At 27.5% G+C, this 14,630-nt stretch overlaps 1 protein-coding gene across 1 annotated transcript in view; it reads left to right on the top strand.

The window, feature by feature from the left end:
- Nucleotides 1–14,630, top strand: part of LOC107454309 (peptidyl-glycine alpha-amidating monooxygenase B) — an 84,915-nt gene that overhangs the window by 59,958 nt on the left and 10,327 nt on the right. Inside the window, exons 11-19 of the mRNA XM_087160660.1 lie at nt 526–576; nt 661–713; nt 2,522–2,850; nt 4,841–4,964; nt 6,829–6,945; nt 7,028–7,100; nt 8,536–8,678; nt 10,404–10,486; nt 12,608–12,802. Coding sequence (XP_087016786.1) covers nt 526–576; nt 661–713; nt 2,522–2,850; nt 4,841–4,964; nt 6,829–6,945; nt 7,028–7,100; nt 8,536–8,678; nt 10,404–10,486; nt 12,608–12,802 — 1,168 coding nt within the window. The remainder of the gene's footprint in view (nt 1–525; nt 577–660; nt 714–2,521; nt 2,851–4,840; nt 4,965–6,828; nt 6,946–7,027; nt 7,101–8,535; nt 8,679–10,403; nt 10,487–12,607; nt 12,803–14,630) is intronic.

Raw genomic sequence — 14,630 nt, forward strand, 5'->3', positions numbered from 1 at the left:
ACTACTGCTTTGACCAAACTATTGGCACCATATTTCTCTGATTGTTGCTACTTCCTATGTTTCGGAATCTGCCAAAAAAAAGGTGTGTTTCTTCCAGATAAATTAAATTTTTGTGTCTGATTTTAACTTAAAATATTGTTATGCACTAAATAATTAAACTGTTTGAAGTCCCCCCTTTAAATCTTTAAGATTGAGTTCTAAAAGAAGATAGGGTTGTTAGATCGAAAGTTATTCTGTGTGGTCTGTTTTTTTATTTTGAACTCAGTGCACACATAGAGATTATTATTATTGGGCCGAAGAATAATTCTCTGGTTATCAGTATAATTCTCAGGCTATGAATGTAAAGTGAAGTTGGAATTTGTTGTGGCTTTGTGAAACAGATATGATTATTCAACATAACATTTATATTATGTATCTTAAATGACATTACACAAAAAAAATACATATTGAGCCAAATCTAAAGCAGGCGATAAAACATTTATTTTTGTTTCATACGAATTCAAACTTATGCATTTTACTTTTTAGGCATTCTATCCATTGGAAAGGACACACACAATAACAAGTGATGATATTTTGGTAAGTAATTATGCCGAACAGCATTTTGTTCAATGTGATCCATATTTGTGTATTGGAACTAACTCTGCTTTTGTTATTTAAAAGGCTGCACGATGTACATATGATTCCTCAGAGATGAATGTGCCAGTAAAATTAGGGTTAGTAACTGTTTATTTCTACAAATAATTTTTGTAATTGAAATCTTTTATTCTATCTCCCTGTGTCTGTAAATGTCAGACCTTACGTTGGTCTGACAAAAGTGTTGGATAAAAGATCCAACACTTTTGTTCCCCCCGCCTTTTGTCACAAACAGTCGAATTTCATCATATCCCGTTGTCACATGTCAATCATATTATATAAACATATACTAGCAGTTCATTATTATTTGTTAATAGGTCATATTTCATATTTGGTTTTTAATCTTTAAAATCTACACTTCAGCTTTTTTATATTTTATTTTTGTAAATCTTGTTAGAAACAAGGTTAGTTATTAAAAATGGAGTATAAAGTGTTTGTGCAGCAGCAAAAAACTTCACATTTTTATTGCTGCAATATTCCAAAAAGGTTACCAGTATATAGCTTTTCGAAGTTGTAACTGATAGACAGGATTTGCAAAAATCTTGATTTTTTTTTATTTCTTAATTAAACTGGATTTGTTTTTATTCACTTAGGATTTTTTTTTATTTTTCTGACACTAATTAGTATTGTATCTTAATAATGTTTAACATTATTTAAAAACAGTATTATACTTAAAGTTATTATTGTATCTAATTACGGTTAAAGTAATTATGGAATTATGTTACAAATAATTACTGGAAAGAAAAATTTTTAGTCCTTATTGAAGCTTAAAACTTCCATAAATTAATAAAGAAATAGAATAAATTGTCAGATAGTTAATGACATTTAAAAACATTATTATACCCAAAGTTCTTAATATTGTAATGTAATCAAAGTTCTAATTAAAAATGTTAAAGCAATTTTGTTACAAATAATCACTAAATAGAAAAATTTGTAGTTGTCTTTTTTTTCTGAAGCCTAAAACTTGCATAAACTAATAAAAATAAAGAATAAATTTGTCAGATAATCAATGAAGTGTAAATTAAAGTAGATCAGAAGAAATCAATTCTAATTTATTTGGGGCAGAAAGGTCCTTCTCTGTTATAAGTTTAATAAGTATTTGCATTTAAACCAACATAAAACTAAATTGGCATAATTGAAATATTTTTATTACATAGCAAATTATTTTAACTACCTCTAATAGAAAGTTAAAATTTTAAAGCTCCACATATTTTTAATCCATATTTGATCTTTTTTTTTTAATTTATGAAAGTTAATTTATTGTAGCTATTTTTTTTATTCAATTAACATTAAATATAATTTACGTACATAATTTCGCTCTCATAATTTCTCTAGATTAAACTTTAAATATATGTGAAATCAGACTTTTAAAAAAAATCCGCAATCTTAGGAATACACAGAAGAGCCTCGATTATCTGCACAATTGGATGGTAAGGGTAGCTCTGATTACAAAAATATTGGTTAATTAAAAAAAAACACAACAAGTAAGGTGGAAGCACTAAAAATAATTCTAAAATTTTTGATGCATGTTTTTTAAACAGACAGCCAGAAATCTTGTTTTTATGTCTAAATCACTGAAACAACGAATTATGAATAATAAAAAAATCATATTTATACAATTATACAATACGCTTGGTTCGTGGAAATCAATGATTGATCACGTGCAATATAATTTTTTATGTCTTCTCAGAACTCAAGGATAATTGGGGATCTACTAAATTTTTAAATTATCCTAAATCAAAAATATTGTTTGCCTAAGATCAATGGAAAAAAAATCAGTTTATTTAAATAAACCATTTTCTTAAAAACATAAAGTGATTTAAATCATGCCAACCCTTCTGAAAAAATAAAGAAAAAAAATGTAAAAATATATATTTCTTTTTTGTAGGTCATCATCCACTGATGAAATGTGCAATCTTTATATAATGTACTACACTGAATATAGAAATGCTCTGGCCGGGCAATCACCACCATGTATTGGTGTCCAGATCGGGGAACTGGTCGAGAGATTGCCACCCGGTAATGACGTGCCCCTTCCTTCAAACCCAGAAATGGAACAGCAAGCATATGGACACAGTCATCACCAACCTATCTCTTACAGTATTGAAGATGATAAATTGGCATCTTCCTCTTCCTATAATCCTGAGTATGTTCTAGGGAACAGTGCGAATCATCTTGTTCCTAAACCAGCTGATTTACAACTGAATAACGAATACAGTAAGTTGGAGCAGTTATTTATGGTACTTAACTGAGAAAACACAATAGAGATGAAACATGCTTAGGGTCATTTACTAAAAAAAAAAAGTTTTGAGCCCAGATAAACTTGAACTCATAATAAACCGTTACTACCATTTTACTATTTTCTATTAAACGTTTTTACTACTTTACTTTGACATTCTTACATTATGCAGTAGATGAAGCAGAGTGAAATAAAGTTTTTAAACTTAACGGTTTAGAAATAGGGTTTGTGATTGGGAATCTTACAAGTGATAAAAACAAACTTTAAAGTTTTCTGATGTGGACAATTCCTATAAGACATTTTTCCTTCACATTAAGTTCTAGATTTTTCTCTTGACTTTTTAATTTACAGATAGTGATAAAAAGGTTATAATGACTAATTTTCTTTTCAAATCATTAAATGCTGAGTGCTAAGACCACAAATTTTGGCTTTAATCCAAAGTATATATCAAGCTCAGATTTTCTAAAGCCAGCCCAAACTCATTTCGTGACAACAAAACTAAAAAACTAATGGGTAGGTAATTAGATTCTATTTAAAAAGAATGTGGATGACTTGCACACATATAAATATAAGTTTAAAGTTAATCAATGTTAGCTCTTTAATCTGAGTGAAATAATTTTGCCAAATTGTTGATTAGAAGAGTGTTAATTAAATTATTTGTAAATATTATAATTATCATTATAATATTTATTGTATTAGAAATTGCAATTAAATTTTTTGATGAGAAAATAATAAAAGAAAATGCTGTGTTAAATTTATGAAATGCTGTGGTTTTCTAAATATTTCCACATTATTTCACTTTATTCTTTTTAATCATGATTTCACTGCAAATGATTTAAATGTTTTTATTTTGAGTAAAGTTATTTCACAAACTTTTTTTTTATGATTTGTGTTGTATTTTCAGACTTTTTTAAATTCTCATTCTCAAGGCTGTAGACTAAGGACAATAAAAATAGAAGTTAACTCAAAAAACTATTTACTACAAACATAACAGATATAGTTAAAATATTACTAAGTATATTATTATGTACACAAAAAATTTATACTACGTGCAGTTGTAGAAATTAAGAAAATTTAGTCACTGCTCCAAATACCAGTAACTAGAAAATATTACTAGTTTGTTGAGATTTTCTCTGATATGTTTGTATCGATTAGATTTTCATTTTGAAAAGAAGTTAATAAAGTCAATGTAAAAAATGTTAAAGAAAAATTACAATACACAAATTGTGCAATGATTCCAGTTATGATGAAATGTGCCATTTTGTGACCGCAACTGAATTTATAACGCAAAATTAAAATATATCTATATTATGTCAATCGCTAGTCCAAAAATTGTTTTATACTGGTCCGAGTCAAATTTTAGAGATCTGGAATAAATGGACCACCATTAATTGCAACTCCCTTATTTCTATACCAAAATACAGAAAATTAACAATTTTAAAATTTTCCAAAAGATTGTATTCACTGTTATTCAGAAAACAAAATTTGTTTCTAATGCAATACAATATCTTTTTAATGTGATGGTAATTTTAGAAATGCTCTTCTCTCAAATAAAATTCATTACTCTACCATCATAGGTACTTTGCATGTAAATAAAACAATAACCACAAAAATGCACAGCAATAGGTTAGCATTTTTTTCCTGTATCAAATTTTTTAAAAAATGAAAACTATTCCTTATTTTACGTAATAAAGATAGTAAAAGAAAACTTTTATTTGACATATCTTTAATTTGTACTTATCATCAATTTTTTTTAGCTAACAAATTTTTTCCATTTTTTTTTTAAACAAAATGTCAATTTGGGCAGTTTATCTGCAGATGTGATAATCTGGAGTGCTGGGCTGTAAGATTTATGCTACCTTGTTAGTGTCGGATCAGGGTACAAGTCCAACTACCATATGTTGTGCATCTCAGTCTTTTCAGTTATCAAAGTCTTTTTCTTTATGTTTATTATTTTATATTTTATAGTGTACAAAGAAGTATATGGCTGGCCTGCAAAAAATTTGAAGTTTGGTCAGGTGGCTGCTGTGACAGTTGACCATAATGGTAATGTGGCCATCTTCCATCGTGGAAGTCATGTCTGGAACGAATTGTAAGTATTTGTCTCCAGTAAAATTTTGGATTTACCTGTCTAAAACTGGTTTAGGACAGGGTAGATTAATTTTTTTAAAGAAATACTATAAGATGCTGAACTTAAAGTTGTAAAAATAAAATAATATCCTTTATTTTCGCATGTTTTCAAACTAAAAACATGGAGTATTTTTCAATTAAATCCGTTTTCATTGAACTATTGTTTCTCAAAAACTATTCCTCAAATTACATTCGTAATTTGGGTTTTGTCATTTAAAATTTACATAGTTTTAAATTTTATAATCATTCCAAAACATAAATATTTTAACGTAAAAAGATATATGATTATAGCAAATTATTTTTTCCACTGAATCATATTTGGGTTACATAATAATTTGAAAAAGCTTTTCAAACATTTCATGAAAAAGTGATTTAAAGTATTTTTTTTATTTTATTTTGCTGACTGTATATTTAATGTTGTTCATGTTATGGAAAAATCGCTGTAAAATGAAAGAGAAATCGCAAAGTTGATTAATTTTTATAAATAAAATGTGCATTGTATTAAGCTGATGGAGAAACTGTTTGTACAATAACAACTTCTCTTCTGACAACACAAAGGTAGCACATTAGCTTAGCCGTTACTTTGTTTGACTAGATTAATGTTTGAATTCAATATTTGAAAGTGTTGATTGGCCTACAAGCTGTGAAATAAGACCTATTATCACAATTTTAACGAGAAATATTCTTAATTGTGAAATTCATTTTTATGAGAACTATTCTGTCTCCCTTTTTATGGTCCAGATATGGCTCTATCAATTTTTGTTTTAATATCTTAAAAAATCTCTTGCATCCAAGAACTTTGCTAGTGATGTTGTTTAAATGTAATACAGTCTAACCCTAATCCATCATTCTTTCATCTTCCATTTTCCCCAATGTATTGTCTTGTTTTAACAGTCCCGTCACAAATGCTACTCTTATAATATTAATAATAACCCTCTGGATCATTTTTTGAAACTAGCAGATTCCCACATTTAGGATTCAGAACTTCTACCAATATATTAAAAAAAATTGGTTATTTTGTTTTGAGAAGAAAAATATTTTATGACGAAGAAGTAACTGAGGATTTGTAAAAATTTGGGGAAAAACACCTCAAACATCAAATTTGATATTTATGCATCAGTTGTTGAAAAAAATTGAAATTTGTCAAGTTGTTGGTTCAAGGAATGATTGGAGAAGTTAAAGAAACGTAAATTGTTATTTACAACAATGGCAAAACACAATCAAATATTTAAAAATTGTTTAACCATTTTTCTTTTGCATCGTAAATATTTTTGCAATAAGAAATTTTGTAGAGAGATTTTTTTATACTTATTTCAAATTTATTATTTTGTAAATCAGAAATCAATTATTTTGTATTATTTTTCATGCATTATCAAAAATTTATTTGATATTATATGTTGACTCACATTGTTTTCTTGTATCTATTGTTCTCAATCAATGGTTCCACAAGAAATGTTCAATCAATGTTTTATTGTATACCAAAACTGGAATATTGTACAGAATGGGAACTGGTTCAGATCACAGGTAGCTAAATTCTACAAAGCTGTTATTTTGCAATTAGTGCTAAAATATAACTTAAATCTTCATATGTCAAAATGAGGTTAAAGTTTTGTAGGTTTTCTGTAATAGAATGCAAATGAAAACAAATTTTTAACTTTTTTAACTAACTAACCTTAACTAACTAATCTAACCTTTTTTAATATCACTGGATGACCTTTTTAAATTATCCAGTTATTTTTTTATTGTTGTCGAAATGATCACTTATTCAAGTTATTAAGTAAAATATATTATATTTTGGATTTCATCCCAACTCAATTTATTTTCAGATCATTTGACGTGTATCACAATTATAGACCAATTCAAGATGGTCCTATCAAAACACCCACCATTGTTCACATCGAATCTGCCACTGGATTGTTACTTAAGGAATGGGGAAATGAGTTGTATGTTGCCCTTTTTTTATTTAATTACTTATCCTTTTGATTTGTTATTATTAAGATGTTCATTGTTTTACTTTGTGTTCAGATTTTACATGCCCCATGGTCTTTATATACATTCTGATGGAAGTTTTTGGCTGACAGATGTTGCTTTGCATCAAGTGAGATTTTGTATTCTATTACCTTGTTCAGTACTTTAGTTTCTCTTTGATCTTTATAATACTACGTCTATGTAAAAGTTTTATGTGTACTGACTTCTACATATAAATTAATTTAGGCTCTTATGCAAGGGAAGGGGGGAAATTTTTGATCAAACTATTAGTTATGTGACCAGTAGGAATGTTTAACTTCAATGGCTAAGTTCGATTTAACTGTTTCTGGCGAATCCCAAAGCAGATGTACTCATTTAAATGATGGTGGTTTTTTGTATTCTATTACCTTGTTCAGTACTTTAGTTTCTCTTTGATCTTTATAATACTACGTCTATGTAAAAGTTTTATGTGTACCGACTTCTACATATAAATTAATTTAGGCTCTTATGCAAGGGAAGGGGGGAAATTTTTGATCAAACTATTAGTTATGTGACCAGTAGGAATGTTTAACTTCAATGGCTAAGTTCGATTTAACTGTTTCTGGCGAATCCCAAAGCAGATGTATGTACTCATTTAAATGATGGTGGTTGACATTCTGCCGAAAAGAAGTCAGGGGATAGGTGGATAAAAATTTGGTTAAAATTTTGTCTTTAAGCAGTCTGACAATTTTTATGATACTAGTTTAAAAGAGATGCAAATGTTTTGAATTTCTTATTTACATTTTAAAAATATTTCAGGATGGAAATTCATAACTATAAATTGAATTTTATTATTAGTCACTTTTAATTCATGTTTGTTTATTTATCTTTTTCTAAAAATGAATGACATTGTTTGATTAATTATGAATTTTTAGGAGGTATTTGTAATTAGAAAGTCTGTCTTAAAAATTCTCCTTCGACAAATAGTTAAGGAAACACATATTTTTCCATTGGCTAAAATGGAATATAGCCCTTATAACCTGCTGAAATGGAAAAGCTTTTTTGATGGTCAGCCCTTTAACTTCGATAGCAACCTAATGTTACAATTGAGTTGCAGAAGCCACCTACAATCATATATCAATCAAAGGGTTATGAAAGATACGAATTGAAAGAGCATGTTTGAGTTACATTAGGAAAGCTAAGAGTTTCAAAATTTAAAGCTTCTTTTTTTGAAATGCAATTCAAAAAAAAATTTTACTTAATAATAAAGTGATATTTAGTAATAAGTAAATGAGATTTTATATTTTTCTCGTTGTTCATTACCAATATTAACTTAGATTTAGCAACTTCAGCAAAATTGGATTTGTTATCTTTACAGTGCCTAACATTTTAGGATTAATTTTCAAATAATCTGGTTCCAGAAAAAAATTTTGTAACTGAAGTTTAATATTTAATAAATATTTTATTCCTTGTCAGTTTTGATGTGTAAAGTATTTTATTTCAGAATATTTTTTGCATAAGAAAATGGAAATAAATCTTGCAAATTTTCTTTACATTTAATAAAAAAGATTGTTTTATTTATTTAGGTTTTCCATTTTTCTGCTGATGATCTTAAAAAGCCAGTACTTACTTTAGGTGAAAGGTTTATACCTGGGGATGACAAAGACCATTTCTGCAAACCTGCTAGTGTTGCTGTAAGCAAAAATGGAGATATTTATGTAGCTGACGGGTAAGTAAATAAGTATGCTTAGCATAATTTTTTTTTAAAAAGCCTATTTTAGAGGGTTACAAAATTTGGGCCTGGAGTTTTGTGGTTTTTATACAAAATCTTTATTATAATTTTTTACTTAAAAAATAGTAAATCAATTTAAAATATTTATTTATAAATGAGACTATATAGCATTCCTTTTAGATTTCAACTTATCTTTGTCTTACAATAATAGGTTTAACATTCTAACCAAAAAATAATTTGTAGTGTTTAATCCAAAATATTTATTTTATTGATTTGATAAAGAGCTGCAGTACATTATCTATTGATTGTCTTAATACTTTTACTAATTTTGAAAAATAGATAATTTGAAAAGTAATCATATAGTAACAGTAGCAAAAAAAATTTTAAAAATTTTACACTGGTTACAAAAATTAGAGAGGAGTCTTTGTGGTCACACTTACTTAGATTTTATGTTTAAAAAATAGATTAATGTATTATTACGTAGTTAATATTACTTAATATTTTTATTACTAGTTACATATAATCTTTATAGCAAATTCTTACCTTTAAATTTATTTAATATATCTCAATTCATAATTTTTTAATCCATAGTCTAGTTTATTTATTTAAGTCTATTTTATTTACGAGGGAATTTACTCGAGAAATTTGCTAAAATGCACATTTAAAGTCCCTAAAAGAGTATTTTAAGCAATTAAAAAAACTTTTTTTTGTTCAGAAGTACTTGAATAAATAACAAACTGTAATGTCTGGAAAGTGTTGTATCTAAAAATATTTGTTAACTGTATTATATATATTCACGCAATAAATCATTCAAAATTAAGTTATGTCTAATAGGAATAATAAGATATCTAATATTATAACACTTTTAATAGCTTCAGTTATAAGACTTAATTAAAAATGTTAAAACACAATTTATATATCGTACAATTATAGGAGATAGTTTCTCCCTTCTAAAAAAACACACTACTTGGTTACATTTTAAAACACATGGCCCCCTCTCCTTCACCCGTTGCCACCCTCAGCAACAAGTGAAGGAAAAATATCACTATGGGGATTTTGGTTGGTTGGCGCGGGGCCGGAGGCCATAGCGACCAACCCGTTTGTGATAATATCATCATTTTTGAGATTGTAAGTTGAGATATCTAATGTGACCTTTTTTGTAATATTTAAAGCAATTAAAAAAAACTGATTTTTGTCAGGGAATACTTGAATAAATAGCAAACTCTTATGTCTGGGGAGTGTTGCATCTAAAAGTGTTTGTTAACCATATTATGTATATTGCGTAAATTCAAAATTAAATTATATCCTAATATGAATAATGGCATATCTTATAATGACTATTTTTGAGCGTGTAAGTTGAGATATCTAATACGGTCATTTTTGTAACATTTTAAATAATTTTAAAAGAATTGTTTATGTCAGGGATTACTCGAATAAATTGTAAACTCTAATGTTGAAGGAGAGTTGTATTTAAAAATGTTAGATAACTGTATTATGTATCTTGTGACATATATCATTCAAAAATAAGTTCAAATGCCTAATACCCATGGAAAACAATGCTTTATAATAGCATATTGTCAGTCATGTTATTAAAGAAACAACTATATTAGAATTTTTAACTGCTCCATAAACTAAATTCTTACTGTTCTGAATATTTATACAAAATTAGTTGTTTGGTTGTGCAAATATTTAATAATAATTTGTAATTACTATTTTACGTAGGTATTGCAATTCTAGAATAGTGAGATTTTCTGCAGATGGTAAATACTCAAGTCAGTGGGGAAAACAAGATAATGTCTTTGAAAGTGAGTTTAATTTCTAATTTTTTTTTCAGAATATATATTTTTTTTAATAGACATCTTTTATTTTCATAAATTATTATTTTTTCGTATGATATACTAATTTTTCTTCGATCACTTATTTTTCGTTCGGATATATATTCTGTTTATCAATTTTGTTTTCCTTACATTCTTATACTATTTTAAATATGCATAGTATGCATGGCGTTAAAGTTGTAATGGATAGTAAATTTCATAAAAATCATGTTAAAAAATTGCATTAGAACCTTAATAATTTGGTTTTAATTTCAAGTAAAAATTTAAATATGAAGAAAATAGTTCTCTCAAAAGGCTTTTCTAGTTTGATTTAAATGATTAAGTGAATTTTTGATTTATATGATTAAGTGAGTTAAAAAAAGTATTTCAAAAGTTTAATTTTTTTCCCCTAAAAAAGCCCGAACTGTTAGATGAGAATAGATTATGAGAGAAAATTCTTAAATATAATTTGAGGCACATGACAGATATTTACTCAGCAGTATCTTTATTAGCAGTTCCTTAATTATCAATTTGCTCGCAATGTGTGATTTGTTGAAAACTAACGGACAATTCCACCCTTTACAAGTATATTTTTTGAGTTGATATTAATTGAAAGCACATTTTTTTATTATTTTAAAACACATAATTTTTTTTTAAAAAATCAAGAAGTTTTAATATTTTTTGTTAAAATTACTCTTCTTGTATATATTTACTTTCATTTTTAACAATTTTTGTTAAAATAATCTTTATTGTAATTTAATTTGTAACATTTTTGATTGGTTTCAAAAATTTTAAAAGGTAAAAACTGCTTTTACATGCATGAACTTATTGTTTTACTTCCATAAAAACTAACTAATTTATAAAAAAATTTCTGAAATTTAATGAATTTTGGAATAAAGATTATGATATCAAAAGTCATTTTAGAAAAATGATTAGAACTGCTTGTTTTTTTCTTCAATTGAGTTATGTGCTTTTAAAGACTGCGAATAAGACATGCATAAATAGTAGAATTTCCAAATATTTCGTTAACTCTATGTACCTATCTTAATTTTAGATTAAATCTTCTTAAAATCGCCACAGATGTGCTTAATATATATAGAATATTTGAAATTTTTGTTAAGCTTCTTCTAGGAAAATATATGTAGATCTTATAGCTTTTTTATATCTATTGCAGAAGCTTAACTTATTTTAAAATCTTTGACATATTCGTAATTAATCAACATGAATTACTCTTTGTGGAATAATGTCACAGGTTACGTGCAAAAGTAACATGTCCTTCGTAATGCCATATTAATTTCTAGAAAAATGAGCTGGGTAAAAAAAAAATTAAATAAATCTATGTGTAAAAAATTTCTTTTTTTTCCTTTTTTTTAGTTTTTAGTCAAGTTTTGCATTTAGTATTTTTTTCTTTCTAATATTTGTTTGTTTTGCACATCCTATTTAGAATTTCAAAATGAGGAATGTCAATGAAACTTGGTGTGTATATATATATAATGTGAACAATGTTGAAAAAATATGGAATAAAAAAAAACTTAGTTTAAATATTAACGTATGTAGATCCTGCTGAGAAAAAGGCTAAAAATAAAGAATAAATTGGAAACAGAACACCTCATTTAATCATAGTTTATATTCAATGATCATTCCGTTTTTGTCTAACACATGTTCAAAACATGTAATATGTGGTTAAAATGTGGCATGAAGGGCTTCTGGCTCTGTTGCAGAAATAGCTTGCTTTCAGTTCTAATTTCATTTAAGCCGCTTTCTTAGCCCTCTGTAAAACTCGCCTCATCCTTAATTTCCTTGAATTTTGCAATCATTTCTTTCAGTTCATTCTTTTGTAACGGCATGGTGCAAGAATACAAAGCACCATCCCAAATTCAAAATGTGAATTTTTTTTATTGCATTTTTCTTTCTCTTATGATACATGCAATGTGTGTACCAAGTGCTATTGACATCCATGTACCAGAAAGCCATGTTGACTTAAACGGGGTAGTTTTATTCCTGTTTAAGTCAGTATAATAGAGCACTCAGTATATAAGAGCACTGTGACATATTTTTATCTCAAATTAATGTTTGAATACTTTTTCTTAGAGCTTTTTTCCCGCCTAACAGGAAATCCTCCCGTTGGCAGCTTCAGGATTCCTCACAAAGTAATCCTCTTGGAAGATAGAGACCTGACCTGTGTAGCTGATAGAGAAAATGGCAGGATTCAATGCTTCACCATGGTTACGGGAAGATTTAGGTTCCAGATTCAGAGAGAAGAGTTTGGTGGTACTCTTTACTCCATAGCATATTCTGCTGAAAAAGGTGACGTAATATTTGTATGATTTTTATCATAAATATCTTATAAAGCATTTAAAGCTTTATCAATATTTTGTTTATAATATAAAAAAGCTTAAATTCTTGAACTATGTTTTGCAGATTGAAGGAAGCAGTTTAAAATTTAGTTTACAATCATTTTTTAAAATAAAAATATATACTTGTACCTCGCAAATTAGTAATTGTAAGTGAAGGAAACTGCATGGTTTATTAACTGTGTACGTAAGTAAATTCTTCCGAACTCTAAATGGAAAATACAGTAATATAAATACAGTAATGCTTTTGATTATGTATTTAAAAGACCCATTTCAAATAATGAAAATATTTGGTACATAGAAGTAAAAGGCATTGTTTAATTTTTTCCATTCTGAAAATATGAAAACCTGCTTCTCTTGCATTTAAATAAGACCAAGAGGTTACTTGTGGTCCACATTATTATTATTTTTTTAGAGTTTCTCACCATTTCCTTGTTTAGGCCTCCGATCCTGGGGTGTGGAACTTATGAGATTGCAAATAAAGCAATGTATCAGTATTGCATCTTGTGTGCATTGCATTTAAATCTCTTAAAAAAAAATTTTTTTTGTCGAGTTAAAATTTAGACTGCATATAAGTGAAAAAGAAGATAAATATAAAAAATGGAAAGTGCACTTGACAAAAGAGAAGAAGAAGCTCTCAAAATAAAATTCATTTTAAGAAGTATTCAGACAAAAGAGGTTCAGACAATTGAGATTTTATTGTATTTATTTATTTGTGTAAGTTTAATTCTATTAAAATACATATTTATTTGTGTAAATTTAACTCTGTAAAATATTTTTTTAATTGAAAATATTTTACACTATTTTTTAAAATTTATATTTTATAAATTTAATTTTAAACAAATGTTTTATTTTAACTAAAATATTTATCTAATGCTATTAAAGTTTTATAAACGCTATTCATATAATGCAGTCAGCCTCCCTTAAAGAAATATCATTGGTTCCAGCCAACTGCTCTAAAATAAGCAGGTTATTCAGTTATAAGCAAGCATAGTATTTCAGATTGAGTACGTTACTCAATCTGAAATGCTATGTTTTTGCAAAATTTATTATGAAATTGTATGGTATAATGAATTGTATATTATTTATCGAATTATTTGAAGGTAACCCACTTTAAATGAATAAACAATTATAATTGGAGCTGTATCATACACATAAATAACATTTAAATTTATGTATAAATATATTAAAGGTAATGAAAAGTATCATACTATTTGTTTCATTTAAAAAAAGTAATTAAAGACTCTTTTCCCACACATTTAATTGAACATTTGTCCTATTTCCGTCATTTTAAATATTATAAATTGTGAGTGAAGTGCGTCAAAAAATGCAAAAATCCCTTTTGTTTTCTACATAACTGCTAACAAGATTTAATTTATTTTTAAATTATGTCTTTTTCTTAAGGAGGGGGGCATATTTAGCAGGAAATGGCATATTAGCTGGAAAGTTCCTATTGAAGTGACCACATATTGTATTCTCATTTTCTTAATTGAAAGCTGAAACTTTGTAGCTGATTAAACAGTCCTTTAAAACAATAATGCCCGGTAGCTGAGTGGTAGCACTTTTGGGTTCAATTCTCGGGTCGGGCAAGGTTGACTCAGCCTTTGATCCCTTCAGTGGGTCGATAAATGAGTACCGAGCATGCTTGAGAACTAAACACTGAGAGTTCTGTGTTTAGCTGACCTCCTGACCGGCACATCTGCTCCTGCACCCCAGAGCTCAAGGTCAAGAAAACTGAGATGAGAACAGTAGACTTTGGCCCTCTATGGGCTGTCGTGCCA

Source organism: Parasteatoda tepidariorum, chromosome 4 (genome assembly GCF_982258835.1).
Source record: "Parasteatoda tepidariorum strain Cologne lab strain chromosome 4, Ptep-v5.0, whole genome shotgun sequence".
Classification (NCBI taxonomy): Eukaryota; Metazoa; Arthropoda; class Arachnida; order Araneae; family Theridiidae; genus Parasteatoda; species Parasteatoda tepidariorum.